General features: G+C 33.2%; 1 protein-coding gene across 1 annotated transcript in view; it reads left to right on the plus strand.

Annotated features, from left to right (window-relative positions):
- DNAH14 (dynein axonemal heavy chain 14) overlaps positions 1-25,516 on the plus strand; it is a 577,586-nt gene that overhangs the window by 80,784 nt on the left and 471,286 nt on the right. Inside the window, 7 exon segments of the mRNA XM_074220908.1 lie at positions 2,065-2,315; positions 3,623-3,686; positions 9,894-10,182; positions 11,644-11,695; positions 11,790-11,887; positions 22,398-22,561; positions 23,100-23,447. Of these exon segments, the coding sequence (XP_074077009.1) occupies positions 2,065-2,315; positions 3,623-3,686; positions 9,894-10,182; positions 11,644-11,695; positions 11,790-11,887; positions 22,398-22,561; positions 23,100-23,447 (1,266 nt within the window).

Genomic DNA, 25,516 nt, shown 5'->3' on the forward strand with positions numbered 1-25,516 from the left:
ATGAGGTTTGTTTTTCTTTTATTTTGGATAATCATACTCTTTTTTTTTTACTATTTTTTTCTGTGCTTTCCAACCCAAATATCAGTCTTTTTGGCCAGTAAAATAGAAGCAAAATCAGAATTGAGCAAAATCTACTTTCTCTATGTCCCATCCTTAGGAGTGCTAATGATCCTTGCTTTGATTCTCCTTTTCTCCCATATTTTATTAAAAACAACAGCAACAATAATAACAAAACCTCTGACTTTTCCTTTACTTTCCTTATTTGCTCATTTTTTGTCCTGCCACATTTCTGTGTTTATCTTGATTACCTCATTTCTTCCTTATTATTTTAAATTTTTTTGATTTAAAATTTTTTTAATTTAAAATTTAAGATTTAAATTCTTTAAATTTTAAATTTTAAGAATTTTAGTTGATCTTAGACAATTCTTGTCTATCTCTTCATCAGCATTGATTTTTTTCTTGATCTTCAGAATTTTGTTCTTGAGAGCATCTCATCTTTTCTGGGTCAACTTCTGCTGTACAATTTTCATCCAAATCCTACTCATCATTCTTCTAGATCTTGGAAATTTGCTCTCCTTCAGTTGAGATTTGCATGTTAGAATGTGCTCAACTTTCTTTTTTTTCTTTATTAGAGTCCCATAAGAGTGAGTGGTCATGGGGCGGCTAGGTGGAGCAGTGTGGAGCAGTGGATAAAGCACCGGCCTTGGAGTCAGAAGTACCTGGGTTCAAATCTGGTCTCAGACACTTAATAATTACCTAGCTGTGTGGCCTTGGGCAAGCCACTTAACCCCATTTGCCTTGCAAAAAAAAAAGAAAAGAAAAGGGTGAGTGGTCATTTGCAATCTAGGAACCAGGTCTTTTTTGGTGGCAGTCAAATACAGACTGGTATTTTCCCTTGTTCCTCTACTTTTTGAAGAATAGAGTTATAAGAAAGGGAAGTGAAGATGTTAGTTGTACTGTTTGTTGGCAACTAGAATGTTCATAAATATTTGGAAAATTGAATTTTCTCATTTATATTAATGACTTTTTGCCTGAATATTATGGTTCATTTCCAAAACTTCTCATCTATTTCATCTTTCTGCCCTTGTGGAATATTATATATTCTAGTGATATTCGTTTCTGTTTCCCTCTCCAATGATCCTGGATCCTGCATTTCCTTACATGAGTATAACTTCTGAAAAATAATAGGGACCTCCACTTTCTGTCATTCTCTTCTTAATCCATTGTAATTTACCTTCCAACCTTAATTAGCCAAAAATTGCTCGCTCTCTCTCTCTCTCTCTCTCTCTCTCTCTCTCTCTCCCTCCCTCTGTCTCTCTGTCTCTGTCTCTGTCTCTCTGTCTCTCTGTCTCTCTGTCTCTCTGTCTCTCTGTCTCTCTGTCTCTCTCTCTCTCTCTCTCTCTCTCTCTCTCTCTCTCTCTCTCCAAAGTTCTCTCTCTCTCTCTCTCTCTCTTCTTTTTGGCCAAATCTAATCTTTTCTCAGTCGTCATCTTCTTTGACCTCTCTGTGCTCACTGACACTGCTGGCTACCCACTCCTCATTGATTCTCTCTTCTCTCTAGGTTTTTGGGATACTACTCTCTCCTGGTTCTACTCCTATCTATCAGACTGTAGACTGTTCCTTCTCAGCCCCTTTTGCTTGATATTCATCCAGGCCATAACCTCAAAGCATTATATTTATTTCATTGCCCTGGCCCTATTCTAGGATCTCTTGAACTTTCTTCTTTTGTGGCTTATATTCCTCTTTTTCCTAAGCATGAGTTTAGTTTTTGTGCTTAAGACATAAAGACATTTATAGATAAAATCAATAGCATAGCTACTCCTTGAAATTTCTTGACTGATATCCAAGAATCAATGAACTGTTTACAAGTGGTTTGCTGATTTAAGATGTAATAATAAAAATATGTAATAGTAGGGTTTTTCTAGATTTAGATTTAAGACAATATATTGTTACAGTGAATTTTAAATTTATTATATTTTATTTCATTGTATTAGACAAATAATACTACAATATAATTACTATGATATTTCAAGAAATGTTCTTTTCCTTCAAATTTACTTTAAGGTTGCAGAAAAGAGGGGAATAAAAAGTTGTTTTGAGAATGAACCACTTGAAAACAAAATAGAACATATTGACGCACCTGTGCATCGTCGTTTGATAGAAACATTTTCAAGATTTCTTAAATTAGTTGACTACATATTCCAAGAAATGATCCGACAGCTGGTGAAGATGGCAGTCAAACTATTTTTGGATTTTCTTAGTACATCTAGCAAAATGAGATGTTCAACAGAAAAAAAGAATAAAGACCTCATAAAGTAATTTCTTTATTTTTCTTGTATTAAGAATATGTAATAATTTTCTCTTAAATGCATTGACAAGGTTTTGAGAGAACTATCTAGTAATATTAAAATCAATCAGAAAATCCTGTTCCTAGTATTTTATATGATCATAACTGAAATTAGCCATACATATTCTTCTATAAAACTTTATTATATTTTGTTCCTAAACTTAAAGTAGTTCATTTATCTCTGAATTTTGTCTGTCCATGTGCATGGTATGCACATCTTCTAATTTTAGCTCTAAGCATGGCTAACAGAGGAATTGCTAAAATTTAAGAGAAAACGAATCCAATTCCAAGAAGTACTTACTAAATACTTCAACCAATCAGACTAAAATACAGCACAGACATTATTCCAAATATTTTTGAAGGTATTTCTTTCTTTATGAAAATGCATTCCTGGATAGAGGACTGGCCTTGAAATCAGGAAGACTGGTGTTCAGACCCTATCTCTGGCACTTACTGATTTTGTGTTCCCTTGAGAAAGTAACTATCCCTCAGTAGTTTGTACAGTACTCTGAAATACTAAGCATATGTGTTATTAATCTGTATTACTGAAAGGAGTTTCCATATCAGGAGTTACCTCAGCTGATGAACTCTCAGGCCTGGATAATAACAAAAAAGTGTATGTAAAAACACAGATTTAAAACACAGATTTATACATGAGTTATCTGTATTTCTATAAATACTTTTAAAAGTCAGACTTTTCACTTTGCTATTTATGTTGGAGGTGACAAAGCATTTCACTAATTAGTTCTTCATTACTACTTCCTATCTTTAAATGCATTTTTGTACTTTTTTTGATCCATTGATTGCATGCCAAAGTAAAGATAAGTATAATTCAGGCTGCATTCTATTATATTGTTCTTTGGAGGTTTTAACAGTAATTAAAATTATTTGTGGCTATTTTGAAAATGTCAAGAAATATTTTGTAGATTTTAAAAACCAAACATGGAATTAAATAAATCATAAAACCATTCCAATCTCTTTATTTACTGTTGAAGAAAACAAGATTCAGAGATTTTTCTACACAGTCCTGTTTAATTGGTAAAAGTTAAACCTAAATTTGTCTCGTGTGATTCAAAAGTCATAAAAACCAACAGAAATAAGAAAATTATGTGGTAATCTTTGAAGTCACATAGCAAGGACATTCTTTAAAAATTAAAACATTTTAAATACTCGCTTTGTTAGCTAATTTATCACATAAGCTAATTAAACAACTTTTTTAATATATAGTAGAAAATGGAAAGCTGTCTCTAGTTTTTGTTGTTTTTGTTAATTTAGGGCAAAAAAGAACAGCATATTCAAATTGCCAAAAGATTTGGAAGATAAGAAAGGACCTTGTGAGGTAAAAACTGAAATATTTTCACAAGATTATATTACAAAGGTAAAATGAACTCTGTTTTTCAATGTAATAAACAGACTCTAGACTAAAGAAGCTATTTTTCCCCTTCCCATTGAATATAGTTTGTATGATTGATGCATGTGCTCTATTTAGTGGTGACATTCAGGAGATAAAGGAAGGTAGTCATGGAAATTCTGGCTGACAGTTTGGAATGGTCAGCCACCACAGTGTGAGCAAAAGGGGAAATAGCAAATGAATGTAGATCTCTCAAGGCAAATAACCAACATTACTAGATAAAATGTTCATGATTCATTAAAAATTTTTACAAAATAGACCCCAACAGTATTTTTGCATACTATTAACTTTTAATATCTTCTTCAAAGAATTATAGATACTCTTATTGACTGTTTAAGAGGTAATAGGATTTCAAGAGCCCAACAGTTTTTGTTTATTTGTTTTTGATGTTTGCAGGGCAACCGACTTGCCCAAGTTCACACAGCTTATTAATTATTAAGTGTCTGAGGCTGAATTTGAACTCAGATCTTCCTGTCTCCAGGACCAGTGCTTTTTCCACTGTGCCATCTAGCTGCCCCTGCCCAACAGCTTTAATGGTTATTCTGGAGATGTACCTGTCAGGAGGAGACTGAAGAAGAGGGGGAAAATACTTCCTTTGTGAGAGAACTGTTTTAACTTTTGCAAAGAAATATTATAAAGAGAGTTCTTGAGAAACTTTGTTTTCTTAGACAGCTAAGGGGTAGAATTATTTCAAGAATTAAGAAGTTACTCATGCTGTAACTTTGGCTTTATTCTCTCAAATCTGAATTGCTGATATTTAAATTTGTCTTTTATTTGCTATAGTGTTAATAAATAATCCATAAGTGATCCATATTTTTGGAAATTATTTAAGCCCAGAAAATTAGGGGATTGATCTAGAAAGATGAGCAAGTATTTATGGGGAGGGAAGTTTCAGAGTTAATTGTTTAATAAGTGATAAAGATGTTCAATTTTAGTAACATAGAAATATTAGAAAGTATCCCCTTGTTTTGTGAAAACACAGTATGAGAATAAATAAGGAAATGACCTAGAGATGGATCATTCCCCTCTTAAATAGAAGCAGGTGGATGTGGTAAGGGTTTCAAGTCGAAAACTTGATTTTATAAAGCTCCTTCGCCCATTTATTAGTTGTTTGACCCCTATACAAGTCATTCACCCTACCCAGATTTCAGTTTCCTTATTTGCATAATGGGATTAGACTCAATGGCTTCTGTGATCCCTCTGAATTCTAAAACTATTGTATGATTCTCTTTTGGGGTCTAGCCAACCTTAAATTCCTCTATTTGTATGTAGAGGATTGTCTGGGATTTTCATTTTCTTTTCCTATATTTTATCTCTCATTATAAAACTGCTGCTGATGATTAGTGACACTCATTACCTGTTATATGTTTTAATTGCATATAACATCTTATTGCTTATTACAACTTATGCTACATATTTAATAAGTAGAGATTGAACACCTAATTATTCAAGTTGGCCTTGAACCTGTAATGTGGTTGGCTACACTAATTTCCTCAATACTAAATTTGAATGGTCCAGTGAGTTCTTGAAGCTTACATAGTTAATACTTTGAGTAGTATCATCAACCAGTGTTTGTAATCTAACAATTCCTTCCTCTTTTTGCTGAACAAAAATTCTTAGAAAAATTTATCTTAAAAAAAAAGAAAAATATGATCTTGCCCTGAGAATCATTGATGAGACTTTTGTACTTACCTAGCCAGCTTATACAGTACTCAAATGAATCTGTGTTCTTATAAATTTATATATTCTTAGCAATGATGGAAATCACAATTCATTCATAATTGCCTGTCTTGTTCCTCTCTTTTTCATTTTCTTCCATAGGTTTGCTAAAGGATGGCATGCTTTTGAGGTCTTCTTTGCTCTCCTGACCATTTGTTCCTACCATCGGATCACCTAACTCTTAATGTTTTCCTTTTGCACTCACAAAATAGCCAATCTTTTTTATTTTGTTAAACATATATTTTCCTGGTGATTTCCTTCCTTTAATTCTCATCCTGATTTTCAAAGTTTCTTATTGGTTTTTCTTAGTAGTCTGCTCATATCCTGTGTGTGATAATACATTAAATATTTCAGATTATTTGTGTTGCATGTCTCTTTACCATATAAGAATCCTGGAAGATTACTGGTATTAAAAAGATAGGCCATTGTTTCAGATTGGGAGTTATTAAAAGAACTTTGTAAATTCCTACATCACTCTCCTATTTATCTGTGGGTGCTATTTATTGATCATACAGCTTTTCTGTCCATCAAATGTACAGAGCCTATTAGTTTTCTTTCCTGAACATTTGACAGTATCCTAATTATCTTTCCCATTATTTCTTGTCAATGTCTTTGACTTTTCTTGAACTATGAATTTGGAGATAGAGAACCCAGATTTAAATTTTACAGTAATGCTCATTACCTTTATGACCTTGGGTAACTTCTCTGGATTTCAAAAACAAGGAGGAAAAACATACCCTTAGGTCCTTTTCTCCTCTCAACCTAATATATTGAACCATATTTTCCAATATATTTCTTGACATCTTTAGCTATTCCCTCCTTGAATATCCAATATTCAAGAATGTGCTGACTTGATTTGAAGGATCTTATCCATTTCTTCATAGAACTTCCCAACATAACCACCCTTTCCATAGATGATACATATACTAAAATTATGTCTGTAGTGGTCTTTCTGATTGTTTCACTGACGAAATTTTCAAGAACCCAATGTTAATACTACTTCACAATTATACATACATACGTATATACATAAATACACATATTATATATGTTTTCCCACAAAAGAATAGTATGGTCCTTGATAACTATTCAGTATATATTGCCTGACCACGATACCTACTCTTTCATGAAAAATAGTCTAGTAGTTGTAACCAAAATTCTTATGTATTTTCCGATTGTGGTAGAGTGTTATTTTGGCTTGAAATATTTATAGTTTCATCTTCAAATTCTCTTGTAACAATCATAACTTTTATTTTTAATGTTCAGATTATCATATAGCATTGTTTTTGACAATTCCTGGTCAATAATGTTGTTTTCAAATACAAAGGACAATATTATTTTCATACTCATAAAATTTGTAAATGAGGGAAATAGGGGAATTAAATGCTATTTTCTTGTAAATAACAAAATCTAGGATTTTTAATTTGTAAATTTGTAATTTGTAAACTCTTTTTAGGAATACATTCATTGTATAAAAGAAGTCACAGCAATGAATAATATAGTCAAATGTTACAGTACATCTCATCATAGCACACAGATAAAGTCATATGTCTCTGAAAATTTGGTTTCATATATAGTTATATGTAAACCTAATTTCATTATAAAAATCAAAGGAATTTCAAATTTTGCTTCATTGAATGCTGGTTGAAACAAATTAGTAAATAATTGGGTCCTAGATAAATATTTTATGCTAAATGGAAATATTGTTTCAATGGAGTTATACTTCTATCAATCAAATGTCATGTTTGTTTTCCCTAAAGAACCACTGTGTCATGTTTGAATAAAGACATTCTCATGGATTCATAAAATTCATTTAATTGGAGAATTTGAATTGATTATACAAATCATTTAGTTCAACCCCTAATTTTATTTTTCCAACCCTTAAAAAGCATTTTGTTGGTAACTTTTGTTTTTATTTCACAGTCAAATATCATACTCCTTTATCCTACTTCTCAAATTCTGAGTCTTCTCTTCTAAGAAATAAAAATTAAGAAAAATCAGTAAATACAGTACCTGTGTCCGACAGCATTTGCAAACTTTCATAACTATAAACCTTCATCTTTCCAGTGAAATGGCAGTGGTCCATTCCTTTTGGTTTAGTTTCCATTAAAACTATTTTAGAGACTGTATAAATATATAGATACATATATATTTATATGTATATGTATGAAGAACCAGAACAGTAATAAATACATACATATATGTATTTATTGCTTTTCTGGTTTTCTGGTTCTTCATATACATCTTCCCTTACAAGCCCCTCTAACTCCCTAATATTCCTTATTTCTGATGAATCAATAATATTTAATTCCATTCTCTATTTCAGTGTATTTAGCTATTCCTTTATGAGTGAGAACCCATTTTGTTTCCATTTCTTTACTATGCAAAAAAGCGTTGCTATAAGTAATTTGGTATATATGAGACTATTCAGTCTTTACTGACATTAGGGTATATGGCAAACAGTAGGATTTCTAGGTAGATGAGTCTTTTTTTATTGTTAGTATAATTCCAAATTGTTTTTCAAAATGGAAGTCACCGATCCCACACTAGTATTATAGTGCTTAATTTCCTGTAGCCCCTCTAACATTGTTTTGTCTTTTTCTTTAAATTTTGCTTGTTTTCTGGATATAAGGTGAAAACTTCAGTTATTTTATTTTGCATTCTCTTCTTAGGGTTTAGAGTAGTCTTTCACATAGTTGTTCATAGTTTGCAATTTTTCTTTTGAGAACTTTGTTCATCTATTGACCTCTTACTTATAATAACTCTCCCATTCTGTTTTATTTAAAATGTAGTTTATTGATGATTTTTGGTTTTACCTCAGGTATTTTAAACCACTCCCCACCCCAACCCAGGATGAGCCCTCTCTCTGACCCAAAAAAATTAGCAACCAGTAATAAGAAATAGTAAATTCTTTCTTCTTCCTCAAATTTTACATAGTGTGTTTCTTTATTTAAATTTTCTCAAATCATCAAAACAGAAGAAAAAGAAAGCTACCCAGACCTAGTGTTCATCTTAGTAAATTCTTCATATAAATCCCTGAGGAGATTCTTGTCTCTTCTCCCCTTTTATGGATTTAAGCACTTAATTATCATTTAAATACCTCCAATTGCTCAAATATGTTTACATGTCTCATTTCCTCTTGACTTTTAGTTTTGAAGGTTTCATTCAACTCTAGTCACAGATATTTGAAAATCCTCTACTGTATAATAGATCCACTCATGATTGTGGTATTATGCCCAGTATCACTGGGCATTCACTGCATATCACTTGTCCCTTGGAAAATTGCATTCCAAGATTTTCTTTTCTTTATGTATGTTGTTACCAGAACTTGTGTGAGTCTTATTGTAGTTTCTTCATATTTGAACTCTTTCTTTATAACCTATTGCAATATTTTTATCCTTTTACCTGGAAACCTTGGATTATTGCTATAATATTTCTGGATATTGTTATTTTGACATTTGTTATAGGAAGTGATTGGTACATTTATCTTTACTTTGCCCTCTGGTTCTGTATGGTTTTTTGAAATATGCATTCATGAGTACTTTGATCATTTTCAAATTAAATTGATTTTTAATGGGCAAAAAATCTACTTTCCCCTCCCTTTTCCCAATAAAGTGCTTCAGGCTTTAGATACCCTTGAACTTTATCTAGTCAAAGAAAGCCCTAATAAATTTCTAACTCCTGGTGCTCCTGCTGGTTTCTCTAATATGACTCCCTTTTTCATTGCTCATAGGCTTCTAGCTATATTTTAGGGAAATCCTGGTGCTATTTGGATTTCTTGATCATTATCTTGATTTTAAAAAATATTTATTGGAGTACCAGCTCTTCTATGATCTTTTACATTACCATTTAAATTGGAATTCTTCACTTTTTTTTCTTTTAATGCAACTTAAGATCACAATATTTATAATGCTCCTAACCAATTTACTTTTCATTCCATGAAAAGTATTTGTCAACAACTTGAAAACTAGACCATCTTATATTTTGTATTGATAGTTTAATCAAAGTGTCAGTTTAATATTTTTCATTTCATTCATCACTGTATTAAAGTATTCTGCAATCTGTATCTGCTATGAAAACTATTTGAAGTAAGCAGAATATAGGATTTATTTGAAAAATGTGGTCCATTGACTGGATATTCTATACCAAAATGATCCTGATATAAAGATAGCATTTGAACAATAAAATGCAGTTCATTCAACAATGGAATTTGAATGACTTGAAGTAATTCTTCCATTTTTTTAAATTCATAGATGAATGTTAAAGTATATGGTAGTATGAAGGCAAATAGGAATAAATAGAACATTTTATGTGTTATTCAATGATTGGAATGCAGTTTGATTTTTCATTTTTTTCATTTTAGTTTTAAAATATTTTAAATGTATAAGATCACTGACATTTTATTGTGTCTCTTAGATGTTTAAGAATCTCAATTTGAGAAAAGACTCAAGGAATCAAAATGAAGCAGTATTTGAAGTACATATATATTTGAAAATTCCTAAAAAAAGTCATGAGGAGACTGATTTTTTTGAGACTCCTTCACATTCTTTAAAGGAGCATGAAAGTTTTCACTTCAAACCTTTGGAACCTTTGGCTGAAATGAAATTAAAAAGTCCATTCAACATTTCCCTCAAATCCATAGATTCACTGTTTGCCAAAATTCCCAGAAGAACTAGACAATTTGGCTCTGAAGGAAAATATTCTGGTAAGAAAAATGGGCATTTTATTTTTCCTTCTGATACCTCAGTCTTAGCATGGAGAGAACCCAAAGTTCTTAATGTCTCTACCGGCTTTGCGGGTACTGCCAAAAGTGGAAGCATTTCAATCACAGGTCCTTTCACAAACTGGGTCTGTCATTGTTTGCCAGGCTAGCTGAGATCAGCTGATGCTCACCATATAGTTGACACTCTAAAGGATGATATTTGGGAATAAAGAATATACTTCACTATCCTTTCTTAACATACTCACCTTCTCCATTTAATCCTCCCTGGTAAGAAAGGACATGTAAAAAGATAATTTAACAGAGTGATCATATCTGATAGCATATATTATATTCTGCATCCCCTAGGGGGAAGATAGACAGTATAATGGATAGGACTATGAACTTGATTTTGGAAATACTTGAGTTCAAATTCTATCTATTATTCTAGATTTTTAATCTATTATTCTAGATTTTTGTTATTCTAGATTTTTGATCATCTGTTCTTCAGGAACAAGGCCTAAAAATGGTCAAAGGTAATACCCATTTACTAAGATGCAAAGGACTTTTAACTACATTGATGGAAGGTATAATCATACCAATAAAACTACAAATCTTTAGAAATATTGAAAAAGATGAGACTATTCCAGATGAAAAGCTTGAAATCAGTCTTACTGAATGATATGGTGGACAGATCAGGGATCTAGTGATCTTTTGGAACCTTTGGATGAGATGAAATCAGATGGCCCATTTAATGTTTCTACCAAAATTATAGGTGTACTATTTTCAAAAATTTCCAAAAGAATTAAATTATAATTCAACAGTGAAGAAAAATTCTGGTAAGAAAAGGGGGCATCTTATTTAGGTTCAAATGCCACTCCTATCACCTACCATCTCTGTGACTTGGCACAATTCTTTTAGCCTCTTGCAGAAGCTATTTGTATCTGTGGGAAGTAGTGAATCAGATTTGAGTAAAACATTTTGTATTAACTATCTTTATCATGTTACCTTAGTGTAGTAGTAGATGTCTTCCTGAACCCTGCCAATTCAAACAGAAGGTAGGGAATGCTGGTATTTCTCTTCCTCCTCTTCCTTCTCTTTGTCTTCTTCCTCTTCCAGGTTTCATTTTGTTTATCTATAAAATTAAATTATCCCAGACTAGATGACTTCTAAAATTCATTCTGGATTAGATGAGTAATCCTATGATTCTATGAAATAATAACTGGAAGGTATCAGAAAAAGAAAATATTTTCTATTCTATATAATTTGAATGTATCTTTGCACACATTTGATAAATTGCCTTAAAATATGACCTCAAAATGATCATAAATACATTCATAGTAAAATTCATTTCACTTATGAACTGAATATATTTTCTGCTAATGGTAATTTTATTCACTATTCATGCTTAGTAAACTTTCATTTTGCTGATCTAGCCTTCACTTTGTTTTTATTCTTTCTCTTTAGTATCCAAAATGGGAGAAAAATATTCAATGGACCATGATGACAGCCAGATAGAGTAAGTAACAGAAAATTGTGTGATTCAAAGCCAAAAAACCTGTTTTATGTCATTTACTGTGTTCCTCTAAAACCTCTGTTATTTTCTCTTATAGAGTTCCAGAATTCCATGCAAATCTCTTTCTAACTCCCAACAGATTGGAATTTTCTGAGAAAATTCAGGAAGTGATAAATAATTTTGAAAAATCTCTAAGTATGTTTACATTTTAAACAATTCATTTAGAATATGTATATTTGGTAGCAGGATCTTAAAATTCTTTTGTTTGACCCTGCTATAATTCATAATGGTAAAAATCTAAGAAATAATGAACAGTGGATGATCAAAAATATAAGCAGTGTGTATATGGAATTTTGGAAGTAATACTACAATTTCCTGTTTTCTGATCTATGAAGAGCTGGTTAAAACCATTTAATCTGATAATCTGGTTAACAGTGTCCATTCTTGTGTCTTTTTTTTTTTTTAGGATTTTTTTGCAAGGCAAATGGGGTTAAGTGGCTTGCCCAAGGCCACACAACTAGGTAATTATTGAGTGTCTGAGACTGGATTTGAACTCAGGTACTCCTGACTCCAGGGCCAGTGTTCTATCCATTGGGAAACCCAGTCGTCCCCATTCTTGTGTCTTTTAAACTAATTACTCCTTCTGCCTTCTCTTTTAAGAGAAAGTCTTATTTCTATATAACTAACTCTTAGCATAATAACTGAGCCCTAGTAAATGTCTGAAACATGTTTGTTGGAAAAAAATTTTTTAAAGAAAAAAATAAAATGCTTGTTGACTAACTAGCTAGCCTACCGACTAATCTCCAAAGCTAAAATCTGTTGGTTTCTTTTTAATAGTAACAAATAAATAGAATCACAAAGATTGTGAAGGAAAATTTAAAAGTCATAAGGGCACAAATTCATTGCATATTGAAGCATTCCAAAAGTTAATATTTATTTAAAATCTCACAAAAAAGTGTGACTAACTTGAATAACGAGATCTGAGTTCAAATTCTGATTAGCTGTGTGACCCTAGACAAATTTTTTAACTTCTTTCCTCATCTCTAAAATGGGAGTGACATTCCTTGCACTACCCTTCTTAGAAGGTTGTTGTGAGGAAAACACTTTGCAGACTTTAAAGCTTAAATTATAAAAATGTGAGTTTTTATTGAACCCAACCTACTGGTTTTACAAAAACTGAGACCAAGAGAAATAAAGCAACTTAGTTGTCCAAATTCAAAGGCTTGTGATAGAGGAAATTGAAGGTCTGGAAACCCAGTTCACAGGTGATTTTTGGCTCCTCTTTCCTGTTGTTTTATTATATGGCTCTGTGTGAATATTTAACTTCACAAGATAGCTCTTCACCATCAAGTATCCCTTGAAAACTGCAAAATACATCAGCACCATAAGAGAATGCATTTGTAGTAGCTAAGCAATTCTGTTAAAATTTGCCCAGATATTTGTGTCCTATCTGACCCATTCTCTCCCTCTTAACTTCTAATTTCATATACCAATTAGATATTGTCTATATTTTTTACCCTACTCTCCACAGAAGCCTGTATCTTCACTCATGATCAATTAATTAGCTAGTATTCATTAAAAATATGCTTACCATTGTAGTCTTGTTTCTGTTGTTCAATCTTTTAGTTGTGTCCAGCATTTTGTAACACCATGGATCACACTGTCTATGGAGTTTTCTTGGCCAAGATACTGTAATGATTTCCCATTTCCTTTTCTAGTGAATTAAGGCAAATAGAGGTTAAATGATTTTCCCTGGGTTACACAGTGTCTGAGGTTGAATTTTAACTCTGGTCTTCCTGACTCCAATCTAAGCACTCTATTCATTGAACCACCTAGCTGCCTCACTTTGTTCTAGGGACCAGGAAAATATTTACAAAGAATGCTACAATTCCTTTTCCTTAAGACCTTCTATTTTAACTGAAGAGCCAAGTACTATAAGAGAATAAAAGCAAATTAATGTGAAAAAGGGAAGTAGTCATTGAGGGATGGATCAGAAGTAGTTTCATGTTGGAGATAATGCTTGAATTGAGTCTTGAAATAGAGATGAACCCTTTCATTGTTAGCATGGGGGTTGATCTATGCAAAAGCATGGTGAAGGAAGATGAAAATGTTATGTTGAGGAATAGCAAGAATCCTAATTTAACTGGACTGTAAAATGCATGAAGAGGAAAAACATGTAAAAGATCTTGGAAGTAAGATTGCAATCAGGTTGTAAAGGGCTGTATATGCTAAACAGAAGACTTTATATTTGATTCTGGAAATAATTAGGAACCACTAGAATTCACAGAGAAAGAGAGAGACATGGTCAGATATGGGCTTCATAAATATCACTTGTCAGCTTTTTGGAGGATGGATTGGAGGGGGAGGGAAGACTAGAAGCAGGGAGATCAACTAGGAAGCTGTTACAAAATATATGAAAGAAATTGTGGAGGTAGAAATCTGGTTGGCTTCCAGGATACTGAGGCCAAAAGTTCATGAAGCAGATACGTTTTGGAAGAAAAATGAGTTATTTTTTTTGATACACAGTTTGAGATATCTATTTCCCAACCATTTGAACTGGAACTCAGGAGAGTAACTAGATGTAGAAATATAGATCTGAGCAGTAACTATCCAATTTTCTCTCCTAAATCCTACATTTACAAGTCAGTTCTTTTTCTTGGATATTTAACTTACTATGTCCACAACTTATAATCTTTCTCCCTAAATCTGTTCCTTCCATAAATGTCTTATTTCTGTTGATAGCCTCACCATCTTCCTAGTTAATTCAGGTTTGTAATTTCAGATATCCTTGACTCTTCTGTTCCTTCATCCTCATATTGCCAATCAGTTGTTTGGTCCTATTGATCATATCTCCATGATATATCTCACAGCCTTCCTCTTTTTCTCCGATCACAAAGTTACCCTTATTCAGATCCTTGCTTGTCATTTCTTACCTAAACTGCTGCTCCCTAATTTGGCTTCCTGCATTCAATCTTTTCTCTCTTTATTTTTACAAGGCAATGGGGTTAAGTGGCTTGCCCAAGGCCACACAGCTAGGTAATTATTAAGTGTCTGAGGCTGAATTTGAACTCAGGTACTTCTGATTCCAGGGTCGGTCCTCTATCTACTATGCCACCTAGCTGCCTAGCCACCCAGGTCTTTTCTCTCTTAATTCATCTTCCACACTGCTGTCAAAGGAACCTTATTGGAGTACAGATCTGATGATGTAAGTGCTCTGTACAAAACCACAGTTTTGAACATCCCTTTTGCTTTAGGATGAAATACAAATTTCTCAACTGACATTTAAGATCCTTCACAATCTGATTCTCATTTTTTTTTTGCAACCTTAATCATAGCTTCCATTCATAAACTGGGAATCTGCTCTAGGTTAACATTCTGTTGCATAGTACATCAAACAAGGAGGGAAAATGAATTTTTGTGATATTTACCTTATTTATTTTTTGGTTGTATAAATTTTTTTTCCTAAGATTTCAGAAACCTGTATTTGATATATAAAATTTTAGTTCAGTAAGATTAGATATTTCAAATTTAACTGTTAAAAAAGTTCAAGGAAATCAAACATAGTGAGCACTATTAGGATTATGTACTTGCAAAACTCATTATATGATAAGAATGGACAGATCTCTTTCTTGAATACCATTTAAATGCTTATCTTCCTGGTAGATATCTGAAATTTATGTCTTTTGATGCTCCCCAAGAAGTGCAAAATAGCTGACAGTCATTACTATGCATCCTGATCTGAGACAGAGGCTACAGAATGTACCCAATAATCCACACATTCATTTCTTGTTGGAGATATTGCTAGATGCCCTCCAAGACAAGGTCCTAGGGTTGAAGCCCAGATACAGGACCTAAAGGAGGGCCTGAGCTAGGAACAAGCTAAGAGGCCATGAAAGTTTCTTTGACTCTCCTCCAAAATGGGTCCTAGGGATTGAAGCCAGAATATGGAACCTAAAGAGGATTCGAGCCAGGAACAACAGTGGGAGGTATTGGAGGGGCTCAAGATGGAGTGAGTCATGTTAGAAGATGTCAGCAGTGGGAAACGGGAACATCCCTATCCCCTTGGGTGGTTAGGTGACACAGTGGATAGGGCACTGACCTTGGAATAAGAAGAATGGGAATTCAAATACAGCCTCGGCTACTTGACCCTTAGGAGCTGGTTGGCCTTGGGCAAGTCACTTAACCCTGATTGCCTCACATTCGGGGCCATCTCCAGTCATCCTGATTCATATATGGCCATTGGACCTAGATGGCTCTGAGAAGAAAGTAAGGGGGTAATTTAGCAAACACCCCCTCACTCAAATTCAACTCATGTGCTTGTCTTGGCATAACCTCCCTGATGCCATTGTCCTCATTGAGAATGAAGGACAAAAACATCACCTAGTTGTTGCAGCTGTGGGACTTGGGGATGGATGAGCTCTGGGGTGGGAGTCAATCATGATAGCTGACTCTGATAGTGAGGAGGAGGGATACCCCAATATCCCAATATTCCCTCTCCTAGCCAGCTAGCTGTTGCAGCTGTGGGGCTTAAGGCTGGATGAAATTTTCCTGGATATATAGCCACTGCCACTATGCACCTAATGTGGTGTGGGCCCTTTAAGGGATTATGATTGGTGGATTGGGATCCAGAAAGCCAGAGCCTGCACTGGCTCCAGGGGTGCAGGCTGACAGTCCCTGCCATTGATTCTCAGAAGAGGAAATGCAGCCCGAGCTTGAGGCCAAGCCCAAGATCACGCGTAAACTTGAGAAGCAGCAGCTGCACCTGAGCTGGGAGAAGGGCGTAGAGCAACATCTGAGGCTATCAATTGAGGGCTTGTCTTGTCCCAGCCCCAGCCCCAATGTGTTACCTGTACTACAATTTGGAGTGGACCTGGCTGCAACCAGAGCAGGAACTGCAGCTGTGGACCCAGATATATCTCAGGCTTATTTTTACTGTGTTGCCTCCTTGACTTGGTGGCAGGGGATTTGACCAAGTGGCTTGCCCAACCCCCAGTGTTTTAAGAAAACTTGGTACAATATACAAGTGGAGTGGATTCCCCTGAACTTTGTAAAAGTGACTGGCTCAGATTGGGGTTATAAAACCCCCAAAGGATCTTTGAAGTATACCCTGGCTGCATGGGGAGGGGGGTGTTTTGATTCATAATGATTGTTGAGTGTATACCCCTAGCCTCAATTGTGAATTGAGATATCTTGGAAAGTCATGCCCATTTTGTTTTGCCTAGGACTATTTTTTTTGTGGTTGTTGTGCTTCATATTGTGTTTTGTTATACCCATGATTTAAGATCAATTCAGGGGGTGGATTGTAGAAAAAACTATTTGGCCCAGGTTGGAGTCTGAATTTCCCTTAATCACACTGCTCCAGCTTTACTGAATAAGGCCCATATTTAGACATTCAATTAGCATGGTTTTACAATTAAGGTCAGTCATACAGTCCTTATTTGGACCTAGAAGCCACTAGGTTATATAAGTTGTTGATACTAATGTAAGACTCAGATTTAACATGATGCTGGCTTTGTTATCAGGTTAGGGGGGTAGATCAAGAAAATTACATGGCAGAGCAGACAGAAGGTAATGGTGGACAGGAACAGTTGGACATTGAGTGGACCAGACAAGGGGAAGAAGTGGACTAGGAACTTGGGGAACTGATAAGCAAACTTGGGCTATGCAGATAGATTTATGTGTGGACTTGACCTTGCAACTCCCCACCACCAAGGCTATACAATTAAAAAAGGTACAAATCTTTCCAAGCCTCCTCAGCAATCTCCTTTGAATAAAGAACCTGCAAAGCAACAAGGATGGTAATTTTAAAGGTTATAACTTGACAAAGCTGAATATTGAAAAGCCAGAGTCTGTTAGAAGACTTAAGAACTTTGCCTCACTCAATTCCTGTGGGAGATAGTAAGAAGGGATGTCTTGCCCTATGGTGGAAATTACCCTATCATGTAGCCCTAGTTGATGTTTTTGTCCTTCATTCTTGAAGAGGACAATGGCATCAGGGAGGTGATGCCAAGATATGTAACCCAAATTCCTCCCAATGATCATTTTCTTTTCCTATTTGCCATGTTTTTTCCTTTGAGTCCATGTCTTCCCACCCTTCTGCATATAGATTGTCCCCAAAACTTCTAATATGGTCTATGGAGGAATAATACTTTCAAAAGGGGTGTCTCTGAGCACCAAATCCCTGAAGATTGCATCCATTTTAAATCTCTTATCTCCCATTATAAATTATGTGTGTATGTGTGTGTGTGTATTTTCATGGAAGTGTTCTGGTGACCCTTCCTTTCCCCACTGAATAAAGATTCCCCATTCCTTAATCCTTCCTTTTGTTACCTCATTCATTTTACTGTGGTTCCTCTTTGCTGAGTAACTACAGAAGTTGTCCTCCATTGACTTGATTAGGGAATATCCATGGGAGTGATGGTAAATGTTTAATACCCAAAAAGTGTGCTTGGTGCTTTTAAATTTAAATGCATTGTTATCATTTTCTAGATAATCAACAAGATAATAAATCAAGCTTTGAGAATTTCCAGAGTATAAATGTTCACATTGAAATTTTAAGAATTGCTTCTCTCAATCTAATGTCTCCCTCTCCTCTCCTCTCATGCTTCAGCTCCTTCTGCACTTCACTCCTACAAAATACATGAATTCATTGATATGTAGAACTGTAAATTTTCATCCATGGTGTTTCAGGTCACTGTTACTTTTTCTTTTCTGGTATATATTTACTATTCATGCTTTCTGTTGTTTGAGGTATTTTTAAATCAAATTATGTGAATTAGATATAAAACAAGTCATTTATTCCTATACAAAATGAAAAGTCAAAGAAGAATTATAGTGTACATTAACAGAATGATTTAAACAAGATTCAGGAAATTTACATGACAAAGTTAACATGTCTACTAGGAGACTGATAGATTAGCCTCTTCAAAGCAAAAGGTAATTTTAAAGACAGCAAATTAGCCATTTTACATTTTACTTTGGTTCACCTAACTCCTAATACCAATTTTCCAGTGGAAACTAAAGGATTTCATATCTTCCATACCGTTCAGGTACTTGCATAATTACGAAGATGTAGACTGTTGAGGAAAATTGTCTGCAAACACATGCCTTTTTCCCCTTTGATATTTTATTAATGATAACTTGATGAAATATCACAAAAATTACAGAGATAGAAAAGTAGGAATGTCGTTTCCAGCACCACTTTTTTTCTTAATCATTTAGTATCTTTCCCTTTTAAAAACTCTTGGAAATTGATCCCTCATGCTTTGAAAATTGAATTGCTTCAGGCACAGCTTTTTTTCTGTATGTTATTGATCTAGACAAGTTATCTCTTTGTCTTCATATTTTTAATGTCATTTCTTTTACCTCATTGAGTAGCCTCTTGGGGTCCTAAATGTCAGAGATTAAATGCTATGATTGGATTGTGAACAAAGAAGAAAATTTGTTATTGGCTTATCTCCTCCATTTTTAAGCTCTTTATTGTTCTTTCAATTTAATCTATGAATGTTGCTCAAATGAATCTGTATTTTCAATGGAGCAGTTCCCTCCAACAGTTCAGATCCCTGCCCATCTGTAACCTGTACAACTCTTGTTTTTGTCATCCTAAGTGTTCATCACACAGCAGTGATCTGAAGACCTTCATTCCTGATTCAAAGGATGACTCTTAATTTACTGTGTTATGATAGATTTTAGACAGAGTAACATGCATAAACATGTCTAAATTCCAAATGTCATAAAGTTAGGAGACAAAGATAACATACTGGATTGCTATCATTTATTAGTCAATATCTCAAGACACTTTGACAGTCTACAATGTTAGAGTGGCTCTAAAATAAAATGAAATAGAAATATAGTCTTATAGTTGGACTAAAAGATTTAACTGGACAAATATGAGGTGAATTTTAAAGAGTTAGATATAGAGAGTGAGGGGAAAAGTAATTTATCAAAACTGACTTCAGTCTTCATAACCTGGTTGAGGGAAAGGATGCTGGTGCCATTATTGAACAAAAATAGGGCAGAAGGTTAGAGATATATTACCTTTGACTTAGATATGTTGAGCTTGAGGTGTCAGTGGGACTTCCAGATGATGATATTAAGTAATCATTTGGAAATGCAAGAATGGAACTTTGGGTGAGAGAGATTGTGTCCAAATATATAGATTTGATAGTTAACTGCATCATTTTTTCAGTATTGTCCAACTCATTATCTTTAAAAGATAATGGAGAGCTTTGTCATTTCCTTCTCCAGTTCATTTTACAGATGAGAAAACCAAGGCTTACAAGGTTAAGTGACTTTCTCAGAGTCACATAAAAAAATAGTGTTTGGGACCAGATTTGAACTCAGGATGGAACACTTTACTGACTTCAGACCCAATTCTCTAGTTACTATACTAATTAGCTTTCCCAAAGTTAATGACTTTAAAAGAATAAATGCAACCAGGCGTGTGAAAGACATCACCAAAGGACAAAGTGTGACTATCTGTATGTATGTGACTATCTCCATTTCTATATTATTATAATTGATCAAAAATAATATGTAGTAAATGAAGAGAATGTGAAATGTTAGCAAGATTATTTGATAGAAAAATGATACAAAATTTAATCTAGGTCTTTCCTCCTTGAAAAAAAAGTAGAATGAAATCAATCAACAGTAGTGAATCATTTTCACTAAAATGGTTGAACAAAAGCAATTCTGTAAGATGACCCTAAGAGAGAGGGGAAATATTTATCTGGTTGTCCCCTGTAGAATTGGAAAGTTATACAGAAGATAGGAAAAGTAATGAGCAATGTTCTGGCATCCTAGAGATCAATCTTTCAACACTTCACTAAGATAAATCTCTTCTAATGGCACTTGGGAGTTTCACAGAAGTCGCTAGATGACTTAGAATTATATTATTACAGATAAACCGCCAAAGAAATATGTATGATAATATCACTTCTTGTGATCACTGCCTTTTCTTTCTAACATTTCTGTCTTCATTTCACCAAATTGTTTTCCTCTCTTGTGAACACTCATCCCATACAGATTCCTTTTTTTATTCAGACTTTGGCTTTCTTTTCTTACTCTAGAGCAATGATGTCATGCCAGAAATTCAGGCCACTGAACTGTTCATTAGAATATCTGTGAGTCACATATTGACTTGAAAAACCCCTTGTTAATATTATCTGTTTCATTATATTTTCATTTTGATAAATATTTCTGATTATATTTTAATATGGTTTGGGCAGCAGTCAGGAGTCTTGTGGGCTGTGTGCTATCCAGTGCAAAAATTATTAGAAACTCAAGTTTCTAATGAAAATCATCTGCTCAGAGGACTTAAATAACTATTTTTGCAGGTGTTTCCAACCCTGACTTTTTCCTAGTTTCCTATCTATAACTGCCTGCAAGCTCAAACAGGACCTGAAAATTAACATTTTAACTCTATGAAACTCAGAAGAGAGAACTATGTATTTTGACATTGGAGATGAAAAATTAAAGAAAAATCAGGTTAAGAAATAACATCTATAATAGATATTGTAAAACTACATAAACAGATAAATTTACCTAGAATCCCAGGGTGAGAAGACCAGAGAGCAAAATACAGAGCTTTGGGGAAAAAGAAAAAAGAGATTAAGGATTGTAAAACTTAATAAAATACAAGTTAGACATGAAGTTTATTCTCTAAGAAACCTATAGGTGAGACCATTATGGAAATGACTGCCCTAAGCAAAGGATGACACGGATATATATATATATAGATATAGATATAGATATAGATATAGATATAGATATAGATAGATAGATAGATAGATAGATAGATAGATAGATAGATAGATAGATAGATACAGAAATCATTAAACCTTCTTGGATGACAGTCTATTAGACTGCATAATTGCTAGACAACTAATACCATCCTTAGACAATGTTACATTGTTTAAAGGAAGTTGCATAGTTATCTCTTTCTTACATTAAGAAATAGTGCAGGGAAGACAAGTTTTCAACTTTCTGGTCATTTGTCTTCCTGAGATTGTAATTAACATTTGGAGAGATAACATCCCATTTCTTATAATAGTAAGAAACTACAATTTTTACCAGGAATATAGGTTTGAAAAACTTAATAATTTTGAAAGGATCTACTGAGGATTTTCTGAATATTCACAAGGGAGAAAGTTAAACATTAATCATTTTAAAAAGAGAAAACAATATCACTGACATTAATGCTTTACTATTCCCTGGATTACAGAGGATTAAAATTGGGTTTATTTTCTCCCTTTTTCTTTATATCTAACAAAGATTCAAAAATTCTTTTATTATTGATACCATTTCATATCTTTATTTCCTATTTTCAAAAATATTGCCCTTGTACAAGTTCTGATCACCTCATACCCAGACCACTATAACAATGACTCACTGAATGGCCTTCTTTTCTCCAGCATCACTCTTCTTACCCTGCCCAATATATCCTATACCAAATTACTACAGAACTTTTCCCTGAAAACTGTTTTCACTATACCATTCCTTTATCCAAGGAACTCCTGCTAAACCTCCTTCACCTTTCAAAACAAATTTCAAACATTAAAGACCCTCCATCAATATCATACCATCTCTTACTGTACCAGCCCTATTTCTTAATAAATATGGATATTCTAAATAAAATTTAAGAATTGTTATATTTGAGACTATTAAAATGGGCCTTAAATATTAATTTTTAAAATTATATTTTTAGCTCATCTTATTCCTTTCAGTCAAGATCAGCGTCTGTTTATCTTTTCCTTTGATCCTATGAGTATGCAAGTACCTAGTGAAGAAGAATTGAAGATACAGAAAAGACTGACAAGATGGCCAGATTACTCTGTCCTGTTTGACATGGATCTTGCCTACCAAAACAAGGTGAGTTTAGTAACAAAGCTCAAAATAAGCTTTTATTTCTTATAGTAAATATTCAAATCTAGTGTCAAGCCCAGAGTCAAGACCTGAGTTCAATTTTGGCCTCAGATACATACTGTGTGACCCTTGGCAAGTCATTTAACTTCTGTTTACCTCAGTTTCCCCAATTATAAAATGGGGGAAAACTCCCCAGAATTGTGAGGACCGAGATAATATTTGCAAAACACAGTATTGGGCACAGAGTAAGTGGCAAGCAAAATGTTAGCTATCTTCATCATCACCATCATCATTTTAAACCTGTTATTCTGGGTAGAGTGACATAAAGAAAAAAAGTCAGTTTAAATGTTTCAGACTCCTTTCTTTGTTTTCTACAGTAGCTTAGAAGTTTACAACTGATTTTTAGCTTAAATTTTAATGTTGAATTTACCTTAATGAAATTGACTTTCCAAAATGAGTAAATAATTTAATAGGAGGTATTAAATATGCAGCTTCCTTGGTGTTCATTGTAATTCCTAATTAACTTTTAATAATTTATTTACAGATTGTGGACCTTCTGACCATTATTGGCAATTCAATGGCACAAGTTGAAAGTTATAGTCGCCAATTTCTTCAATTTTGTACTATGGTAGAACAAGCAAAGATAATGTCATATAAAATGTTAGGATTGAGAGAAAAATTAACCTCAAAAAATTTTAGAGACATCTTGGATCAATACACAGACTATTTTAGAGATATTGTTTATATGCCTGTTGAGAAACGCATTAATATGATCAAGGTTGTGAGTCTTGAATATCAGTCAAGCTGCTTACCATTTATTCAAAAAGTCATTAATATTTGCCATTCATTGTTGGAGTCCGTGATTCAAGAAAAGAATACAAGCCTCTTTGAAGTAAGTAATTTGTTAATGTTCTTTACTAATATTGTTATAGAAAATGCATGGTGATTAGCATGTCTGGAACATGTTCCCTTTTTACACTTAAACTTTTCAAATCCCATTACTCTTCAGAGAAAGTTATTTTACCTGATTGTATAGTCATATTCTAGGCAACATAAATCTTATGTCAAAGGTCCTCATGATAGTAAAGACCTGGGTGTCCTTTAAAGGATTTTCTCAATCTCTTTTTTTTAGAGGTATTTGCTAGAAAACCTAGGCGTATTCTCCAAGAGGCTGAGAGCAATTTACAATTTGTAAGCATACAGTTCTCTGTATAATAAAAGAACACCATATAGGTTGCACACATAGAAGACTATGCAGACAAGGAGGAAAGATGGAGGATGGGGAAATGCTTGAATGTCATTTTCATGGAATCTCATCAATGGAGGATAGAATGCATACAAAGTTGAGTGAAACACATTTTACTAAATATGGGGGGGAGAATAAGAGTAGGAAAGAGGAAATAATAATAGAATATATTCAGGTAGAAATTAACATTGCAAAAACAAAACAAAAATTCTGACCTTGAAGGATCAATCCTAAAAGTAATTGGGAAGAAAAAAAGGGAGGAAGGGAAAAAAAGAGAGAGATAGAGTAAATGAGATTCGGTATTAGACAAAGGAAAGAGAAAAGAGGCATGAGAGCAGAAAATAGTTCATTCATTCCTTCTCTCACTACCCTCTTCTTTATAAAGAAAGAATAGGAAGCAAATAAAGGAAAAATAATGAATATTGGATGGAGAAAAATAAACAATTGCATTCATAATTATAAATGTGATGAACTTTACCCTTAAAATGGAATACAGTAGTAGAATGAATTCTTGTTTATAAGAAGCATAACTGAAACACATTGATTCATACAGGATTATGGTGAGATACTATCTATCATGCTTCTACTGAAATCAAAAAGGCATGAGTACAAATCATGATCTCTCAGATAAGGCAATAAATAGCAAAATAACTTTATTTAGAGATAAACAAAAAATTCTCAAAATATTAATTTTCATATCTAGATATATCTAATCAAAAAGTAAATAAAAAGAATTTAAATACTTGAATACAATTTTAGGAAAGTTAGATGATAGACTTCTGGTAATTATTGAATCAAACTAGGATGGTGTCTGTATGTGTTTGTGTGTGTGTTTGTATGTTTGTGTGTGTTTGTTTATGTATTCTCAGCAATACATGATACTGTTTCAAAAAATAACAATTTATTGGAGCATTTAATGCTTAGAAACAAATGTAGAAAACTAGACATAGTAAACATATCTTTTACTGGAAAAATATAGTAAAAATCTATTTTATAAAAGACTATTGAAGATTAAAAGTGAATTGAAAATTAAGTAACTCAATGCTAAATAATTGGTGGATTGGAAGCAAAATATAGAAGCAAAACATAATTTTGTTTAATGTGAAGATAACACTGAAACAACATGCCAGAAATTTTGGGATACAGCTAGAGAAATCCTTAGGGGAAATTTTCTATTTCCAAAGATTTTCATAAACAAAAGCAATAAATAACAAATGATTGAGAAAAATTAAAAACCCAAATTTTAAATTCAAATAAAGATCAAAGTAGAAATTCCTAAAGTCAAAGATAAGTTTAACAAAATTACAACCCAAGCCAAAAAGTCAACTTAATAAATTAAACTAATGCTTCAAAAACAACAAAAAATTGATAAGGCATTACTTAATTTAGTTAATAAAAAAGGAATAAGACCAAATTTTAGTATTAAAATTGGAAAAAAACAATTCAACACAAATTAAAAAATAAAATAAGAAATTATTTTACCTACTCATATGCCAATAAAACCAACAACTTAAGTAAAATGGATGAATATTTGCAAAAATATAAAATTATTACCTTAACAAAATAAGGAAGAGGTGATTTAAATGATACAATATTTTAAAAATAAATTGAAGAAACTATAAATACACCTACACACATGTGCATAAATTCTGAGCAGATAAATATACAGGGAAATTCTACCAAATATTCAAAAAACAATTTATTCTAATATAATA

This window comes from Macrotis lagotis, chromosome 2 (genome assembly GCF_037893015.1).
Source record: "Macrotis lagotis isolate mMagLag1 chromosome 2, bilby.v1.9.chrom.fasta, whole genome shotgun sequence".
NCBI lineage: Eukaryota > Metazoa > Chordata > Mammalia > Peramelemorphia > Peramelidae > Macrotis > Macrotis lagotis.